The sequence below is a fragment of the Oncorhynchus kisutch genome, linkage group LG26, assembly GCF_002021735.2.
Source record: "Oncorhynchus kisutch isolate 150728-3 linkage group LG26, Okis_V2, whole genome shotgun sequence".
Lineage (NCBI taxonomy): Eukaryota > Metazoa > Chordata > Actinopteri > Salmoniformes > Salmonidae > Oncorhynchus > Oncorhynchus kisutch.
The window spans coordinates 21,102,950-21,123,156 of record NC_034199.2 but is presented as its reverse complement, the minus strand read 5'-3'; the positions used below and the strand labels follow the sequence as shown (position 1 = coordinate 21,123,156).

The 20,207-nt window shown below is 48.3% G+C and overlaps 1 protein-coding gene across 2 annotated transcripts in view; it reads left to right on the top strand.

Moving 5' to 3' along the window:
- aff3 (AF4/FMR2 family, member 3) overlaps positions 1-20,207 on the top strand; it is a 34,379-nt gene that overhangs the window by 12,852 nt on the left and 1,320 nt on the right. For both annotated transcript variants that reach the window (XM_031805437.1, XM_031805438.1), the window contains 12 exons: positions 117-168; positions 4,409-4,446; positions 4,888-5,077; positions 12,391-14,514; positions 14,696-14,823; positions 15,131-15,337; positions 15,494-15,557; positions 16,124-16,260; positions 16,344-16,415; positions 19,449-19,542; positions 19,657-19,706; positions 19,849-20,054. In XM_031805437.1, the coding sequence (XP_031661297.1) occupies positions 117-168; positions 4,409-4,446; positions 4,888-5,077; positions 12,391-14,514; positions 14,696-14,823; positions 15,131-15,337; positions 15,494-15,557; positions 16,124-16,260; positions 16,344-16,415; positions 19,449-19,542; positions 19,657-19,706; positions 19,849-20,054 (3,362 nt within the window). The remainder of the gene's footprint in view (positions 1-116; positions 169-4,408; positions 4,447-4,887; positions 5,078-12,390; positions 14,515-14,695; positions 14,824-15,130; positions 15,338-15,493; positions 15,558-16,123; positions 16,261-16,343; positions 16,416-19,448; positions 19,543-19,656; positions 19,707-19,848; positions 20,055-20,207) is intronic.

The window sequence follows — 20,207 nt, the reverse complement described above, 5'->3', positions numbered from 1 at the left end:
AACTAGACATTATAGCCTTTGTATACTGTACTTCATACTTCACTTTTACTTTACTTTAGAGTACCATTACTTTACTTTGGTCTTTCTCTTGACGTATGTTTTCTCATTTTTTCCAGCATGCTCGCTGATGACTTGAAGCTCAGCAGTGACGATGATGATGCTGATAAGGTAGGGAAGCCCAGGAACATTCTACAAACCTTTTCGAAAATGTTTACAACATTTCAGAATGTCTCTCTCTCTCTCATGACCTGAGCTAAATGTTTCCTTACTTCCATCCACCCTTTCTCTTTCCTCCCTCCTCCCTCCACCCTTCCTCCCTCCACCTTCCTCCCCTCCACCCTTCCTCCCTCCACCCTTCCTCCCCTCCACCCTTCCTCCCCTCCACCCTTCCTCCCTCCACCCTTCCTTCCCTCCACCCTTCCTCCTCCACCCTTCCTCCTCTCCACCCTTCCTCCCTCCACCCTTCCTCCCCTCCACCTTCCTCCCTCTGCCCTTCCTCCCCTCCACCCTTCCTCCCCTCCACCTTCCTCCCTCCTCCCCTCCACCCTTCCTCCCTCCACCGTTCCTCCCCTCCACCCTTCCTCCCTCCACCCCTTCCTCCCTCCACCCTTCCTCCTCCACCCTTCCTTCCCTCCACCCTTCCTCCCTCCACCCTTCCTCCTCTCCACCCTTCCTCCCTCCACGCCTTCCTCCCCTCCACCTTCCTCCTCTCCACGTTTCCTCCCTCCACCCTTCCTCCCTCCACCCTTCCTCCCTCCTCCCCTCCACCCTTCCTCCCTCCTCCCCTCCACCCTCCTCCCCTCCACCCTCCTCCCTCCACCCCTTCCTCCCTCCACCCTTCCTCCCTCCTCCTTCCACCCTTCCTCCCTCCACCCTTCCTCCCTCCACCCTTCCTCCCCTCCACCCTTCCTCCCTCCACCCTTCCTCCCTCCACCCTTCCTCCCCTCCACCCTTCCTCCCTCCACCCTTCCTCCCTCCACCCTTCCTCCCTCCACCCTTCCCTCCCTCCACCCTCCTCCTCTCCTCCACCCTTCCTCCCTCCATCCTTCCTCCCTCCACCCTTCTCCTCCCCATCCACCCTTCCTCCCTCCACCTTCCTCCCTCCACCCTTCCTCCTCCTCCCTCCACTTCCTCCCCTCCACCTTCCTCCCTCCTCCCCTCCAACCTTCCCCTCCTCCCCTCCACCCTTCTCCCCTCCACCCTTCCTCCCTCCTCCCTTTCCACCCTTCCTCCCCTCCACCCTTCCCCCCCTCCACCCTTCCTCCTTCCCTCCCTCCACCCTTCCTCCTCCACCCTTCCTCCCCTCCCCTCCACCCTTCCTCCCCTCCACCCTTCCTCCCTCCACCCTTCCTCCTCCATCCCCTTCCTCCCCTCCACCCTTCCTCCCTCCACCCTTCCTCCCCTCCACCCTTCCTCCCTCCACCCGTCCTCCCCTCCACCCTTCCTCCCTCCACCCTTCCTCCCTCCACCCTTCTCCCATCCACCCTTCCCCCTCCACCCTTCCTCCCCTCCACCCTCCCTCCCTCCACCCTTCCTCCCGTCCACCCTTCCTCCCATCCACCCTTCCTCCCCTCCACCCTTCCCTCCCTCCACCCTTCCTCCCCTCCACCCTTCCTCCCCTCCACCCTTCCTCCCCTCCACCCTTCCTCCCTCCACCCTTCCTCCCCTCCACCCTTCCTCCCGTCCACCCTTCCTCCCTCCACCCTTCCTCCCCTCCACCCTTCCTCCCTCCACCCTTCCTCCCTCCTCCCCTCCACCCCTTCCTCCCCTCCACCCTTCCTCCGCCTCCTCCCCTCCACCCTTCTCCCTCCTCCCCTCCACCCTTCCTCCCCTCCACCCTTCCTCCCTCCTCCCTTTCCACCCTTCCTTCCTAATCCTCCCCAAAACCCTTCCCCCCCCTCCACCCGTCCCCCCCTCCACCCTTCCTCCCTCCTCCCCTCCACCCTTCCTCCCCTCACACCCTTCCTCCCCTCCACACTTCCTCCTCCCTCAAAACCCTTCCTCCCTCCACCCTTCCTCCCCTCCACCCTTCCTCCCTCCATCCCCCTTCCCTCCCTCCACCCTTCCTCCCTCCACCCTTCCTCCCCTCCACCCTTCCTCCCTCCACCCTTCCTCCCCTCCACCTTCCTCCCTCCACCCTTCCTCCCCTCCACCCTTCCTCCCTCCACCCTTCCTCCTCTCCACCCTTCCTCCCGTCCACCCTTCCGCCCTCCACCCCTTCCTCCCCCTCCACCCTTCCTCCCTCCACCCTTCCTCCCTCCTCCCCTCCACCCTTCCTCCCCTCCACCCTTCCGCCCTCCTCCCCTCCACCCTTCTCCCTCCTCCCCTCCACCCTTCCTCCCCTCCACCCTTCCTCCCTCCTCCCTTTCCACCCTTCCTCCCCAAAACCCTTCCCCCCCTCCACCCTTCCCCCCCCTCCACCCTTCCTCCCCTCCTCCCCTCCACCCTTCCTCCCTCCACCCTTCCTCCCCTCCACCCTTCCTCCCCTCCACACTTCCTCCCTCAACCCTTCCTCCCTCCACCCTTCCTCCCCTCCACCCTTCCTCCCTCCACCCTTCCTCCCCTCCACCCTTCCTCCCTCCACCCTTCCTCCACTCCACCCTTCCTCCCTCCACCCTTCCTCCCTCCACCCTTCCTCCCTCCACCCTTCCTCCCTCCACCCTTCCTCCCCTCTACCCTTCCTCCCTCCACCCTTCCTCCCCTCCACCCTTCCTCCCTCCACCCTTCCTCCCCTCCACCCTTCCTCCCTCCACCCTTCCCTCCCTCCACCCTTCCTCCCCTCTACCCTTCCTCCCTCCACCCTTCCTCCCCTCCACCCTTCCTCCCTCCACCCTTCCTCCCCTCCACCCTTCCTCCCTCCACCCTTCCTCCCCTCCACCCTTCCTCCCTCCACCCTTCCTCCCCTCCACCCTTCCTCCCTCCACCCTTCCTCCCCTCCACCCTTCCTTCCTCCACCCTTCCTCCCCTCCACCCTTCCTCCCCTCCACCCTTCCTCCCTCCACCATTCCTTTCTGCTCCCTCCAACCCTTCTCTATGTTCATCCTACTTTACATAAAACATAAAAAATAAAAGGAAGCCAAAATATTTTTGGGGGGGGTAACTAGTAACAGGACTTTGTAACTGAGTACGTTGGGTACATCCCTTATTTGAAGTTGTATGGACAACATAGAAAGGAGAGAAGAGAAACAGTTAGTTGGAAGGGTTGGTAGGAAGACAGGGGGGAGGAGAGTGAGAGGTGCTCCCTGCAGTGAGTGCGGTTCTGTGCCAGGGCTGGAGTGAAAATTGGAAGGAGAGGAGAAGGAGAGAGAGAGAGAGACTGGAGAGTTGGCAATAGTTGCTCTCTGAGGGAGCTGTCTGTGCTCTCTCTGTTAGAATGGAGATGCATTTCGCACACACACACACACACGTCTAAAGTGACATCCCCTTCTTGTTTCCATTTCTCCATCTGTATTCATTTGATAGAACTGGAAGCTGAAATCGTCTGGCATGCTTTTGCCATATTGTTTTCACCTGTCCAATAGCACTTCAATATGAGCAGCACAGGAGTTCCACTGCTTGCTTATCGTTGACAGATCACTCTTGTGTTGTGGATAACTGCTCCTGCACCGTAGGAAATGCAGATGAGCTTCGTAATTTACATTAATTAGCTGAAAACCCGCACTAACACATGGTTATAGTAACAGTATAACACTATAACAGTATAACAGTATAACAGTATAACAGTATAACAATATAACAGTATAACAGTATAACAGTATAACAATATTGCAGTATAACAGTATTGCAGTATAACAGTATAACAATATAACAGTATAACAATATAACAGTATAACAGTATAACACTATAACAGTATAACAGTATAACAGTATAACAGTATTGCAGTATAACAGTATAACAGTATAACAATATAACAGTATAACAGTATAACAGTATAACAGTATTGCAGTATAACAGTATAACAGTATTGCAGTATAACAGTATAACAGTATAACAATATAACAATATAACAGTATAACAATATAACAGTATAACAATATAACAGTATAACAGTATAACAGTATAACAGTATTGCAGTATAACAGTATAACAGTATAACAGTATAACAGTATAACAGTATAACAGTATAACAGTATTGCAGTATAACAGTATAACAGTATAACAGTATAACAATATAGCAGTATAACAGTATTGCAGTATAACAGTATTGCAGTATAACAGTATATGTAATCCAATTTTGGCAGGCTAATAGCATAACCATCGATCAAGCAACATTATGGACTAAATGTTCAACTCCTGTTGCTGCAGATTTATTTTTTGCTCGACAATAATGGTGAAATGAAGATCATGCTGTACATAATGAATGACACCAGTCTCTTTGACCTCCCTTCTCTGTCATCTCTCTACTAGGGCCCTGAACAGTCAGCCCCCTGGGTTGTTAACAACAGGTACTAGATGTGTCTACTGCATTATATGTGTGTGTGTGTGTGTGTGTGTGTGTGTGTGTGTGTGTGTGTGTGTGTGTGTGTGTGTGTGTGTGTGTGTGTGTGTGTGTGTGTGTGTGTGTGTGTGTGTGTGTGTGTGTGTGTGTGTGTGTGTGTGTGTGTGTGTGTGTGTGTGTGTGGCGCGTGTGGAAGCAATATGAAAGGTCAGGATGTGTGAAATGTGACAGCTGGAGGATTTCTCTCTCCTGGTCACTCTTGAAAACACACACACACACACATACACACACACACACACACACACACACACACACACTGATAGTGATATATGAAGAGGGCCTACAAGCGTGAATGCCCACATATTGTTTGTGTGTGTGTTCGTGTATCTGTGTGTTTGTGTATCTGTGTGTAATCTGACCCCTCTCTGGTGTGTGTGTTGATTGACAGTCTGTCGGAGCAGCACACACACACACATGGTGGGAGGGTGAGACATTCCAGCTCAGACTCTTCAGGCTCAGACTCCTACAGTGAATTGGAGGAGGAGAGCAGTGGCCAGCGCTCCCTTAGTCCAAGCCCAGAAACACACTCCGAACCTGGGACACCCACCGACACTCAGGCCCTTGGCTGCACCAAGGAGGTAGTACCCCCACACTCACTTTGTGTCACACTGCTGTCTGTCTGTCTCTATACCATATCTCTCTTTAGCTGCCTCTCTTTAATGGTATTTCTCAATCTCTCTCTTTTAGAGATTTTTCTCTCATCCTTTAGCCTCTTATACCCTTTAGCCTCTTATACCCTTTAGCCTCTTATACCCTTTAGCCTCTTATACCCTTTAGCCTCTTATACCATTTTACTAAATTTTTTCTCTCTGCCTCCTCTCATTTCAGATTCTCTCTCAATTCAATTCAATTCCATTCAAAGGGCTTTATTGGCATGGGAAACATATGTTTACATTGCCAAAGCCAGTGAAATCTATCTGGGGAGGGGGAGGGGGAGGCAGGAATTAGGAATGCACGTGAGCTAGTCTAGGGAGGGGGTGAGACCAGGGGGAGGAAGCAGGGGGAGGGGAGTTTCTGTAGGAATTAGAGTCTGGGTGTCATGTCAACAAGCCCAGTCCCAAATAGGAAAGCCCACTGGAGGTGGGAGTCCCGGAGATTCAGTTTCACGCTAACATTTCATTAGCGTTAGCATGACAGTCTCCCACACTAATAACCAACTGCAGACTCTCTATGCTCCGCCAGCTTACGCCCAACTAAGCTAAACTAAAGGTAAGGGAAGCTTTCAAATGGAATGGGTTAGCAGTTTCATTGGCACTGAGTTACAAGCATGTAAATGCACAGGGGGGGGGGGGGGGGGGTCTGTTTAGAAACAGTGGTGAGAAATAGGTCTTTATTTGAGGAGCTGGTGGGGGGGGGGGGGGTATTGTCGAAAGAGGGGGACAGCAGTTGGGGGTTTAGGTTAGCTATGCAGAGAGAGTTGAGTAGGGGAAACCTGCTTCTACTGCCTGTATGAATAGAAGGCCCTATGTGTCTGTCTCTGACCATAGCTGGGTCTATTACTGTACATGCGGTATATCAGGCCCCAATAGAGGTGGTGAGGCTGAGGGGGGGGGGGGGGGGGGGGGGGCGTAAGGGAGTATATTTATTTACTGATTTCTATTGCCTTCTTGTCAAATAGCGCCAAGCCAGAACAAACTGAGAATTGACAAACTAGGTCCTGAAAATTATGCAAAGCACACTGGGAGTTTCCTTCCTCAATTGAAATACAATCCATTTCCGAGCTGAAGAGAGATCTTATCTATGGATGATCGAATTCGAACTGGGGTTTCAACCGAGCATGTTTTGGGTGGGTGGGGAGGGGGGTAGGAAAGAGTGCTTCAGAGTTCCAGGTAGAGAGAAGGAGGGAGGGAGGCAGGAGGCAGAGAGGGTACAAGAGACGCAGTGTCTTCTCTGGAAAAGGGAATGAGGGAAGGGGGGCAGTGTTTGAGTAGAGGAGTAGAGGTTTAAATAACTCTGGTCAGCTACTGGAGAGAGGGATATAGAGGGGGAGGAGAGAAACATAAAGAAAGGAGAAAGAGCAGGAAAGCAGTGAGTATATCCTCTTCTTTTTAAAACTCTCTTCTTCCCTTTCTGGGTTACTGAGTGAATTGTTAGGCAGAATAAACAGCCAGTGTGTGAGTCATTAGATAAATGGGAGGGGGCTTTAGCCTCTGTCAGAGCAGATGTGTGTGGATTCTAGTGGTAGTAGGAAATGTCAGGTCAGATGTGTGTGGATTCCAGTGAAGGAAATGAAGGTGGGTTGAAGAAGTAGTCCATTTAAAGGGCACTGTTCAAAGTTTGAGCTTCTTAGACTATGGTTGAACGAGTGGCTGTTTTTACAGTGTTTTCTCAATGTACTCTACATTTACAGTGTAGTTTTGACTGTGGTGGTAAGAGTGAAGCCGGGACTGGGAGTGAGTGATGTGTGTTGGTAGTGTTTGTTCTATGGGTTGTGTGTTTTGGAATAGTCCAATGTGTGTCCTGGTTTTCAAGGAATCTATCGTTTACTCATCAAATCAAATCCTATTTTATTAGTCACTTGCGCCGAAAACAACCTTACAGTGAAATGCTTCCTTCCAAGCCCCTAACCAACAGTGCAGTTTCAAAAAATACAGATAAGAATAAGAGTAACAAGTAATTATAGAGCAGCAGTAAAAAAAATAACAATATATACAGGGGGGTTCCAGTACAGAGTCAAAATAACAATATATACAGGGGGGTGCCAGTACAGAGTCAAAATAACAATATATACAGGGGGGTGCCAGTACAGAGTCAAAATAACAATATATACAGGGGGGTGCCGGTACAGAGTCAAAATAACAATATATACAGGGGGGTTCCAGTACAGTCAAAATAACAATATATACAGGGGGGGTTCCAGTACAGAGTCAAAATAACAATATATACAGGGGGGTGCCAGTACAGAGTCAAAATAACAATATATACAGGGGGGTGCCAGTACAGAGTCAAAATAACAATATATACAGGGGGGTGCCAGTACAGAGTCAAAATAACAATATATACAGGGGGGTTCCAATACAGAGTCAAAATAACAATATATACAGGGGGGTGCCAGTACAGAGTCAAAATAACAATATATACAGGGGGTGCCAGTACAGAGTCAAAATAACAATATATACAAGGGGGTGCCAGTACAGAGTCAAAATAACAATATATACAGGGGGGTGCCGGTACAGAGTCAAAATAACAATATATACAAGGGGGTGCCAGTACAGAGTCAAAATAACAATATATACAAGGGGGTGCCAGTACAGAGTCAAAATAACAATATATACAGGGGGGTGCCGGTACAGAGTCAAAATAACAATATATACAGGGGGGTGCCGGTACAGAGTCAAAATAACAATATATACAGGGGGGTGCCAGTACAGAGTCAAAATAGCAATATATACAGGGGGGTGCCGGTACAGAGTCAAAATAACAATATATACAGGGGGGGTGCCGGTACAGAGTCAAAATAACAATATATACAGGGGGGTGCCGGTACAGAGTCAAAATAACAATATATACAGGGGGGTGCCGGTACAGAGTCAAAATAACAATATATACAGGGGGGTGCCGGTACAGAGTCAAAATAACAATATATACAGGGGGTGCCAGTACAGAGTCAAAATAACAATATATACAGGGGGGTGCCGGTACAGAGTCAAAATAACAATATATACAGGGGGGGTGCCGGTACAGAGTCAAAATAACAATATATACAGGGGGGTGCCAGTACAGAGTCAAAATAACAATATATACAGGGGGGTGCCGGTACAGAGTCAAAATAACAATATATACAGGGGGGGTGCCGGTACAGAGTCAAAATAACAATATATACAGGGGGGTGCCAGTACAGAGTCAAAATAACAATATATACAGGGGGGTGCCGGTACAGAGTCAAAATAACAATATATACAGGGGGGTGCCGGTACAGAGTCAAAATAACAATATATACAGGGGGGTTCCAGTACAGAGTCAAAATAACAATATATACAGGGGGGTGCCGGTACAGAGTCAAAATAACAATATATACAGGGGGGTGCCGGTACAGAGTCAAATAACAATATATACAGGGGGGTTCCAGTACAGAGTCAAAATAACAATATATACAGGGGGGTGCCGGTACAGAGTCAAAATAACAATATATACAGGGGGGTGCCGGTACAGAGTCAAAATAACAATATATACAGGGGGGTTCCAGTACAGAGTCAAAATAACAATATATACAGGGGGGTGCCGGTACAGAGTCAAAATAACAATATATACAGGGGGGTGCCGGTACAGAGTCAAAATAACAATATATACAGGGGGGTGCCAGTACAGAGTCAAAATAACAATATATACAGGGGGGGTGCCGGTACAGAGTCAAAATAACAATATATACAGGGGGGGTTCCAGTACAGAGTCAAAATAACAATATATACAGGGGGGTGCCGGTACAGAGTCAAAATAACAATATATACAGGGGGGTGCCGGTACAGAGTCAAAATAACAATATATACAAGGGGGTGCCAGTACAGAGTCAAAATAACAATATATACAGGGGGGTTCCAGTACAGAGTCAAAATAACAATATATACAGGGGGGTGCCGGTACAGAGTCAAAATAACAATATATACAGGGGGGTTCCAGTACAGAGTCAAAATAACAATATATACAGGGGGGGTGCCGGTACAGAGTCAAAATAACAATATATACAGGGGGGTTCCAGTACAGAGTCAAAATAACAATATATACAAGGGGGTGCCAGTACAGAGTCAAAATAACAATATATACAGGGGGGTGCCGGTACAGAGTCAAAATAACAATATATACAGGGGGGTGCCAGTACAGAGTCAAAATAACAATATATACAGGGGGGTGCCGGTACAGAGTCAAAATAACAATATATACAGGGGGGTTCCAGTACAGAGTCAAAATAACAATATATACAGGGGGGTGCCGGTACAGAGTCAAAATAACAATATATACAGGGGGGTGCCGGTACAGAGTCAAAATAACAATATATACAGGGGGGTTCCAGTACAGAGTCAAAATAACAATATATACAAGGGGGTGCCGGTACAGAGTCAAAATAACAATATATACAGGGGGGTTCCAGTACAGAGTCAAAATAACAATATATACAGGGGGGTGCCGGTACAGAGTCAAAATAACAATATATACAGGGGGGTTCCAGTACAGAGTCAAAATAACAATATATACAGGGGGGTTCCAGTACAGTCAAAATAACAATATATACAGGGGGGGTGCCGGTACAGAGTCAAAATAACAATAATTCCGGTTAATTGAGGTTGTATGTACATGTAGGTAGAGTTAATTAAAGTGTCTATGCATAGATGACAACAGAGAGTGGCAGTGGTGTGGAGAGGGGAGGGAGGTGGGGGGGTGGGGGCAATGCAAATAGTCTGGGTAGCCATTTGACCAGATGTTCAAGAGTCTTATGGCTTGGGGGTAGAAGCTGTTTAGAAGCTGTTTAGAATTCTCTTGGACCTAGACTTGGCGCTCCTGTACCGCTTGCCGTGTGGTAGCAGGGAGGCACCGCCTGGTACAGAGGTCCTGGATGGCAGGAAGCTTGGCCCCAGTGATGTACTGTCATGTCACTGTCACTTGCTCTTTTCCCCTTAGTCTCTCTCTCTCTCATTCCATCCCTCTATCGCTCCCTCCCCCTTAGTCTCTCTCTCTCATGTTGTCACTCTATCCCTCCCTCCCCTTAGTCTCTCTCTCTCTCTCTCTCTCTCTCTCTCTCAATTTGTCACTCTATCCCTCCCTCCCCCTTAGTCTCTCTGTCTCTCATTCCATCACTCTATCCCTCCCCCTTAGTCTCTCTCTCTCTGTCTCTCATTCCATCACTCTATCCCTCCCACCCCCTTAGTCTCTCTCTCTGTCTCTCATTCCATCACTCTATCCCTCCCTCCCCCTTAGTCTCTCTCTCTGTCTCACATTCCATCACTCTATCCCTCCCTCCCCCTTAGTCTCTCTCTCTCTCTGTCTCACAATCCATCACTCTATCCCTCCCTCCCCCTAAGTCTCTCTCTCTGTCTCTCATTCATCCCTCCCTCCCTCCCCTTAGTCTCTCTCTCTCTCTCATTCCATCCCTCCCTCCCTCCCCCTTAGTCTCTCTCTCTCATGTTGTCACTCTATCCCTCCCTCCCCCTTAGTCTCTCTCTCTCTCTCTCTCTCTCTCTCTCTCTCTCTCTCTCTCTCTCTCTCTCTCACTCACTCACTCTCTCTCTCATGTTGTCACTCTATCCCTCCCTCCCCCTTAGTCTCTCTCTCTCTCTCTCTCTCTCTCTCTCTCTCTCATGTTGTCACTCTATCCCCCCTAGTCTTTCTCTCTTCACAGAACAGTGTGACCATAAGACCTACCCTCCTCATCTTTCTTTCATCCTGTTCCTCCCTACACACTTTATAAACATTTGTATTTTCAAGGACTATTTTATATTGCATTGGTCTTCATTCAACACATCAATATTTTTGTGGGAAAAATCTTATCTGAATATATATATATATCTATCTCCTTCCGTGGCCTCCAACTGATCTTACATGCAAGTAAAACTAAATGCAGGCTCTTCAACCAATCACTTCCCACACCTGCCCGCCCGTCCAGCATCACTACTCTGGACGGCTCTGACTTAGAATATGTGGACAACTACAAATACCTAGGTGTCTGGTTAGACTGTAAACTCTCCTTCCAGACTCACATTAAACATCTCCAATCCAAAGTTAAATCTAGAATCGGCTTCCTATTTCACAAAGCATCCTTCACTCATGCTGCCAAACATACCCTCGTAAAACTGACCGTCCTACCGATCCTCGACTTCGGTGATGTCATTTACAAAATAGCCTCCAACACTCTACTCAACAAATTGAATGCAGTCTATCACAGTGCCATCCGTTTTATCACCAAAGCCATATACTACCCACCATTGCGACCTGTACGGTTTAGTTGGCTGGCCCTCGCTTCATACTCGACGCTAAACCCACTGGCTCCAGGTCATCTATAATTCTCTGCTAGGTAAAGCCCCGCCTTTTCTCAGCTCACTGGTCACCATAGCAGCACCCACCCGTAGCACGCGCTCCAGCAGTTATATCTCACTGTTCACCCCCAAAGCCAATTCCTCCTTTGGCCGCCTTTCCTTCCAGTTTTCTGCTGCCAATGACTGGAACAAACTTCAAAAATCACTGAAGCTGGAGACTCATATCTCCCTCACTAGCTTTAAGCACCAGCTATCAGAGCAGCTCACAGATCACTGCACCTGTACATAGCCCATCTGTAAATAGCCCATCCAACTACCTCATCCCCATACTGTATTTATTTATTTATCTTGCTCCTTGGCACCCCAGTATCTCTACCTGCACATTCATCTTCTACACATCTACAATTCCAGTGTTTAAATGCTATATTGTAAGTATTTCGCCACCATGGCCTATTTATTGCCTTACCTCCCTTATCCTACCTCATTTGCACACACTGTATATAGACTTTTTCTACTGTAATATTGATTGTATGTTTGTTTACTCCATGTGTAACTCTGTGTTGTTGTATGTGTTGAACTGCTTTGCTTTATCTTGACCAGGTCGCAGTTGTAAATGAGAACTTGTTCTCAACTAGCCTACCTGGTTAAATACCTGGTATTTTTCTCGCTGATCAGGACGATTGTTGTTTTTGGCTTAACCCCAAGACCAGGCTATCTGTTTTGATTGAATATAGTCCAAGCACTTTCTGCCAGTTAATTATAGTGCAAGTTACTGTTTAAAACCAATGTGGATGTATAAAAGTCAACCTGTATCACATGATCCCTCTCCTTTGTTGAGCCTACCTGACTGTTTCTCCCCTCATCCCTCTCTCCTTAAATCTGTCATCCGTCTCCATCCTCTCATCTCCCTCTCTCTGTTTTCTCAGATATATCACCCCTCCACCACTCAGTGGCAGCTGGATAAGTGGCTGAAAAAAGTCCCCCAAAAATCCTCTTCCTGCGACCAGGATCCCAGCAATCACGACCACGCCCAGAGAGCTACAGAGCACCAGTCGCTCTCCCCAGACCCCCACAGAGCTCCATCTCCATCCAGACCCTGGGGGATCAGAGAGGACTACAGCCCTAGCCAGAGCCCTGTTCCCAGCCCGCGCTTTAACTACAGCCCCAGGCATAGCCCTCGGCCTAGCCCTGGCTACAGCCCCTGCCCCAGCCCCAGCCCCTGTTCCAGTCCTTGTCCTAGCCCCACCCCAAGACACAGCCCCATCCCTAGCCCGGTCCTCAGTGTCTGTCCAAGCCCCTTCCCAAGCCCCAGAGCCACCTGCAGCCTTAGTTCCATTCCCCAGCACCCCCCTAGGAGTCCTAGTCCTAGCCTTACTCATTCTAGCCCCCGCCGCTATCCTCAGGTTCGGAGTCCTCATCAGGAAAGCCACAGGCCTCCCACGTGGCCTAGCCTAACAACCAGCCCGAGCCATAGACCCAAAATCAGGCCCTGGACTGCCCCTGTACCCAGCACTGAGCCCAAGAGCAAGCCAAGACACAGTCCATATCCTCCGCCTCAGCACAGCTCCAGGCCTAAATCCACACAGACCCAGCCTGTTCCCACTCCCAAGACCACAGCCAAGGCAGCCCCTGCACTGACCACTGAGCTGAGCCACAGGCACAAACACAGACCCAGGCCTAGTCCTAACTCGAGTCCCAAGCTTCATTCTCAGCCTTGCTTGAAACACGCACACACTCTAGACCCCAAAAGCCAACACCTATCAACCTCTGGACTAAGGCCTAAGGAGAGTAGCAGACACAGCCATAATTACAACTCCAACCCCAGACCCAGTAATGGGCCTAGTTTGACAACCAGACCCAGTCTCAGCCCCACACCCAGGGCCAAGACCTTACCCACCACAGACCCTAGCAGAGAGACCAGCAGCAGAGTTGGTCACTGTTCTAAATCCAGCCCAAAGCCACATTCTCTGCCTAACTCCAAAGCTAGTTCTGAGCCTCGCGCTAAATTCAGCCCCAGCCCTAGACCCAAAGTCAAGTCCTGGGCCCCTGCTCCCCACTCAAAGCTTCCACAGAGGAAGCCCCAATCCAGGGAGAGAGAACAGGAGGTGGACAACCGGAGAGAGACCCATGCACCAAAGAGGAAGGTAGACAGGCAGACAGAGGGAAAGGGGGAACATGAGGTAGAGAGACAGACAGAAAAACAAGGAGAGAGGCAGGGGAAGAAACAGAAGGAAAGAAAGTGGGAGAGACAGGGAGAGAGAAGACTGGCGGAGGAGCAGTTGCTTAGACGGCCCTGGGTCCAGAGCTCAGAGGAGGAAGAGGACGTAGAGGAGAGAAAGAGGGAGGAGAGAGAGAAGGAGAAGTGCAAGAGGAGGTGGAAGGAGCAGCAGCAGCAGAGTGGTGAATGGCAGGCGGTCCAGCCCAAGCAGAGACCTCACACCAACAGCGAGCGCCACCACCATCCCATCGACCCACAACGCCACGGGACCAAGAAAAAGAGGAGGAGAAAGAGTGAGGAGGAGGAAGAGAGACAGTCTCAGCCGGACCCTTCCCCTCCACCATCACCCTCCTCCCCCACTCCTGTTGTCCCACCAACGGACTCCTCCGCCTCTTCAGAGTCCGACTCGGAGCCCGATCTGCCTCCCAACGTCACCAAAGTCCCGGCCGACTCCACATCAAGCCAGCGTCCCATCCCCAGGAGAGGGTACCAGGGCCCGGGGAGGCCCGCGGATAGCAGGCCCAGAGTGCTCTATCCCAGGCTCACCACCGCATACAACCCAGGCCAGGGGCACCAAATCCAGGGAAAGCAGAAACTCTACACCCTGGTCCCGTTTGGACGTCGTGAGCTGGCCGCAGCCTCCCATCGAGGCCTGAGAAACTTGGTGGTGCAGATAGACCTCTCCCTGCTCAACAGAGTGCCTGATACTACGACAGGCACCCCAGCCTCTCACAAACACTCTTCCTCCTCTGCCTCTTCCAAGCAGAAAGAAGCCATGAGACACCTGTGCATCCCCGAGACAGACAGAGGAGACAGCAAGAGGAAACGCAAGGTAACACACGCACTCTTTTGTTTCTCTATAGACCTCCAGTGTAAACAAGATAGTTGCACTGTAGCTAGTTTACCATGGAATACTATTGTCATCCTTTACTGAGACCTGAAGTCCCTGTTACTTCACAGCTACAACAGCCTGGTGTCCGTGGTTCTGCCATAATATGCGTGTTTCCTCCCAGTCAGAGAATGGAATCCAGCACCACAGAGAGAGTAAGAGGAGCAACTCCCAGACCAACGGCCCCTCTGCCCACACAGAGTCTACAACGCACAGACGTCTAGACCCTCACTCAGACACCAGACACAACGGGTGAGACTGGAACACACACACTCTCATACACACGTATACACGCTCTCATACACACTCTCATTGACACTTATACACACAAACACAAACACACACACACACACAAACACACACACACACACACACACACACACAAACACACATATATACACTGAGTGGATAAAAGATTAAGGACACTTGATCTTTCCATGACATAGACTGACCAGGTGAATCCAGGTGAAAGCGACAGTATATATACACACGCTGATACATACATAAACACTGTAAGAAGTACTGACTGTGTATTTCCGGGGGTTGTATGTGTGAGCAGGTTCTTGGAGGACTATCTGGACAGTACCCCTCTCTCTGACACCCTCAGCCCCACCAAGCCCCCCATCAAAACACAGAACCCAGAGCCTAAGATGGAGGTTGAGTGTTGTGTTGGGGTGTCAGGGCAGTCTCAGCCCGAGTGTGAACCATGGGGACCTCCTTTACAACGGGCAGGGGGACAGAGAGGAACCGTAACCAACCATGAACCGTGAGTGCCTGACTGAAAAATAAGGCCACTGTCAGTCTTAATGACCACATTCTACAGACCAACCTAGACCGTCAGAAGCAGTCAGTAGCTACCACATAATAATATATTTGTCTGCTCTTTCCTATTGACTTCCTCCCCCTTTCCATCCCTCTGTAGCCCACATCATGCTGAGTACTACATGCATGAAGCCAAGAGGATGAAGCACCGTGCAGATGCCATGGTGAGACTGGTTCAGGACTGGGTTAGGACCGGAAGGACTGTTCTAACACTGAGTTAGGGATGTAAAAATCGTTCCGTCATTTTCTGGTTGCTAAAACTCTGATAGTTCGCCTAATTTCAGTTTATGTGACAAAATAAGCTAGTACAGTGTAGAGAATCATTGTACCATCTAATCTGCTGTGAAATAGATATTTTTCATAAGCAAAAATATTGTTGTTTCAGCTGTTTGAAGCTGGTGTAATAAAACCGAAAGTGAAAGAAGCAAAAACAAAACTTAAGACCAGGAAGTATAGAAATAGCGCACATAGAACAGATCTACCGCTTCTTAGACTTGCTTTCAATGAGAATGATAGATCTATAACTCACATTTCTATGTGAATTTGGTCGGTTTGACCACAAAGTTACATATTGCCACTTTAAGACTGTTTCAAAGACATTAGTAACATTTTTAAGATAAGTTGGCTAAAATGATAAGGACCCTTTTACAGGATTAAGTGGCTAGTGAGCTCTTCCAACTTCATTCATTTCCTATCTCTCTTACCCAGTATCTCTCTCTCTCTGTCTCAGGTGGATAAGCTGGGGAAGGCAGTGAACTATGTGGATGCTGCTCTCTCCTTCATGGAGTGTGGAAAAGCTATGGAGGAAGGACCACTGGAGGCCAAGTCTCCCTATACCATGTACGCAGAGACAGTAGAGCTTATCAGGTGAGACAAACACACACTCACACGCATACACAAACACAGACAGACACACACACACTGTAACAGTGATCCTCTGTGGTTGTCAGGTACGCCATGAAGCTGAAGAACCACTCTGGCCCAGGGGCTAGACAGGAAGACCAACAGTTGGCCGTACTGTGGTATGTCACTAGCAACGATTGTCCAAATTGTTGAAAGGTCAAAAATAAAGTTCTGATCAATGTAAGAGCTGCATACTGGGGTAAGATAGTCAACGCGTTTTGAATTTTAAAAACCCAAGAAACATTGACTGAACCTTTGTTTAATGAGATCCATAAAATCTATGGAATCCAGACAGTTTAGGTGGCAATTTCAATTTAATGTTAAATCTCAAATGTTTTCTTCTTTGAAGCAACCATGCCAACATTTTTTAAACCATATATGGCCTATTTATGCATTTTGTGATTACATTGATGGAGTAAACTTCTGGAAATACCAACTATTTTGGGCATAATTAAAAAGAATAGCATAAAATTAGGCCTACTCTCTATACAATCAGCATATTTCTATGGTAGGCCTACCAATCCCTCACAATCTCCCATCTTTCACCATGGTTTTCATTCATAATCATGATTGTTTTTGTCAAATCCTCATGCATATTCAACATTAGATGGAGACTGTGTTTGAGAAAAGGATAGTCACCTAACCTAAATGCCCTGCTCTAGAATTTTCAAGCACAGAAATAGTTGATGTTGGTTGTTCATTTTTGGGAGCGGCTTCCTTTGTGGCTGAGTTAGGCTACTTTGTAAACATTAAATCTCAACTTTTTCAAACTCTACAAAAATTAACACCCACATGTGCAACAATCCCTTTCTTGTCTTTCTTGTGATATAATTATTGTTTGTGCTTTTAATCCCTGTCAAATCAAATCAAATATTATTTGTCACATGCTTCTTAAACAACAGGTGTACACTAACAGAGAAACGCTTACGTACCTTCCCAACAATGTAGAGAGAAAGAAAATAGAGAAATAATAAAAAAGTTAAGCACAATAATAAAATGCATAATAAATAAATAATGAGTAACGGTAACTTGGCAATATACAGGGGGTACCAATACTGAGTTGATGTGCAGGTGTACGAGGTAAATAAGGAACATATGTACATATAACTAGGAATAAAGTGACAAATAATAAACAGTAGAAGCAGCGTATGTGATGTGTCCCAAAAGTTATTGCAAAAAGGGTCAATGCAGATAGTCTGGGTAGTTATTTGGTTAACTATTTAACTAAGTATTTAGCAGTTTTATGGCTTGGAGTTAGATGCTGTTCAGGGTCCTGTTGGTTCCAGACTTGGTGCATCAGTACTGCTTGCCGTGCGGTAGCAGAGCGAACAGTCTATGGCCTTCCTCTGACCCCACCTGATATAGATGTCCTGGATGACAGGGAACTCGGCCCCAGTGATGCCAAGCAGTTGCCATACCAGGCGGTGATGCAGCCAGTCAAGATGCTCTCAACAGTGCAGCTGTAGAATTTTTGGAGGATCTGAGGACCCATGCCAAATCTTTTCAGCCTCCTGAGGGGGAAGAGGCATTGTCATGCCCTCTTCACCACTGTGTTGGTGTGTTTGGACCATTATCGATCCTTAGTGATGTGGACACTGAGGGATTTGAAGCTCTCTACCCGCTCCACTACAGCTCCGTCGATGTGAATGGGGGCTTACTTGGCCCTGCATTTCCTATAGTCCACAATCAGCTATTTTGTCTTGCTGACGTTGAGGGAGAGGATGTTGTCCTGGCATCACACTGCCATGTCTCGAACCTGCTCCCTGTAGGCTGTCTCATCGTTGTCTGTGATCAGGCCTACCACCGTTGTGTCGTCTGAAAACTTAATGACGGTTTTGGAGTTGTGCGAGGCCACGCAGTCATGGGTGAACAGGGAGTATAGGAGGGGACTAAGTATGCACCCCTGAGGTGCCCCGTGTTGAGGGTCAGTGTGATGAATGTGTTGTTGCCTACCTTCACCACCTGGGGAGGCCCATCAGGAGAGGGAGGTGTTCAGTCCCAGGAACCTTAGCTTAGTGATGAGCTTTGAGGGCACTATGGGTTTGAATGCTGAGCTGTAGTGAATTAACAGCATTCTCACATAAGTGTTCCTTTTGTCCAAGTGGGAAAGGGTTATGTGGAGAGCAATAAGGGTTGTGTCATCTGTGGATCTGTTGGGGCGGTATGCAAATTGGAGTGGGTCCAGGGTGTTTGGGATGATGGTGTTGATGTGAGCCATTACCAGCCTTTCAAAGAATTTCATGGCTACAGATGTGAGTGCTACGGGGCGATAGTGATTTAGACAGGTTACCTAGGTGTTCTTGGGAACAGGGACTATGGTGGTCTGCTTGAACATGTAGGTATTACAGACTGGGTCAGGGAGAGGTTAAAAATATCAGTGAAGACACTTTCCAGCAGGTCAGCGCATGTTCTGAGTATGCGTCCTTTTAATCTGTCTGGCCCTGCGGCCTTGTGAATGTTAACCTGTTTAAACATCTTACTCACTTTGGCTACGGAGAGCATGATAACACAGTTGTCCTGAACAGCTGGTGCTCTCACACATGGTTCAGTGTTGCTTGCCTCAAAGTGAGCCTACAAGGCATTTAGCTCGTCTGGTGGGCTCGTGTCACTGGGCAGCTCGTGGCTGAGTTTCCCTTTGTAATCCGTGATAGTTTGCAAGCCTTGCCACATCCGACAACCATCAGAGCCGGTGTAGTAGGATTCGATAATAGTCCTGTATTGATGCTTTGCCTGTTTGATGGTTCGTCAGAGGGCATCCAAGCGTCAGCGTTGAATAGATTCAGACAAAAAACCGACTATGTGCCATTGTTGACATTTTGAAGGGGTCTTGCTGGTTTGAGCCAGCATAATGCACGTTTGCACAATCATAACAACAACAGGGAAATGCTTTTTGTACAAAAGGAAATGCTTTTTGTTTTTTTCTATTGTGTTATTGACTGTACGTTTGTTTATTCCATGTGTAACTGTGTGTTGTTTGTGTTGCACTGCTTTGCTTTATCTTGGCCAAGTCGCAGTTGTAAATGAGAACTTGTTCTCAACTGCCTACCTGGTTAAATAAAGGTGAAAAAAAAAAAAATCACCTATAGGATGTGGATTATGTATTTATTTACTGGGCATTTCTCTCTCTCTTTCTGTGTGTGTGTGTTCCCTAGTTTCCGGTGCCTTGCTCTCCTATACTGGCAGATGTTTCGTCTAAAGAAGGATCACGCCCTGAAGTATTCCAAGGCTCTATTGGACTACTTTAAGGTACAGACCTCACCAGCAGCTATTTTAACTGCTGGATTTAGTGTGATGCAATTAAAAGCAGACATGTTAGATTAGATTGGCTAGATTGTAAATGTGTTTTATCTGTCATCCCAGAGTTCTCCAAAAGTGCCTACTACTCCCCCAATCTGGAGCGACTCGGGAAAGTAAGAAAGACTCCCTCTCTGTCTCTCTTATCCCCTCTCCCCCTCGCTCTCTTTCTCCATCACTCCAATGTATTTGTGAACGTAGTACTATGTTGATTTGACTCTCCTTAGCGAAGTATCTTTGTGTTTTTCTCATTGACAGGGGCACAGGGGGACCTCCCTCGTCCCTCTCCCCCAGCCCCTCAGCCCTCACCCTGGGCTCTCACACTGGCAGCTCCCCCTCCTCCCTCATCAGCATTCCCCAACGTATCCACCAGATGGCAGCAAACCACCTCAACATCACCAACAGTGTCCTCTACAGCTATGAGTACTGGGAGGTAGCAGATAGCCTTGCCAGAGACAACAAGGGTAAGAGAGGCTACCTCTTTATTAGCAAATGAATAACTGGACTGAAATTACCTCTTTGTTTTTTTAGAGAGAGAGAGAGAGTGAGAGAGTGAGAGATAGATAGATCAGTTTGTTGAGACTAGGTTTCAGTGTTTTATTAGATGTGATCTAACC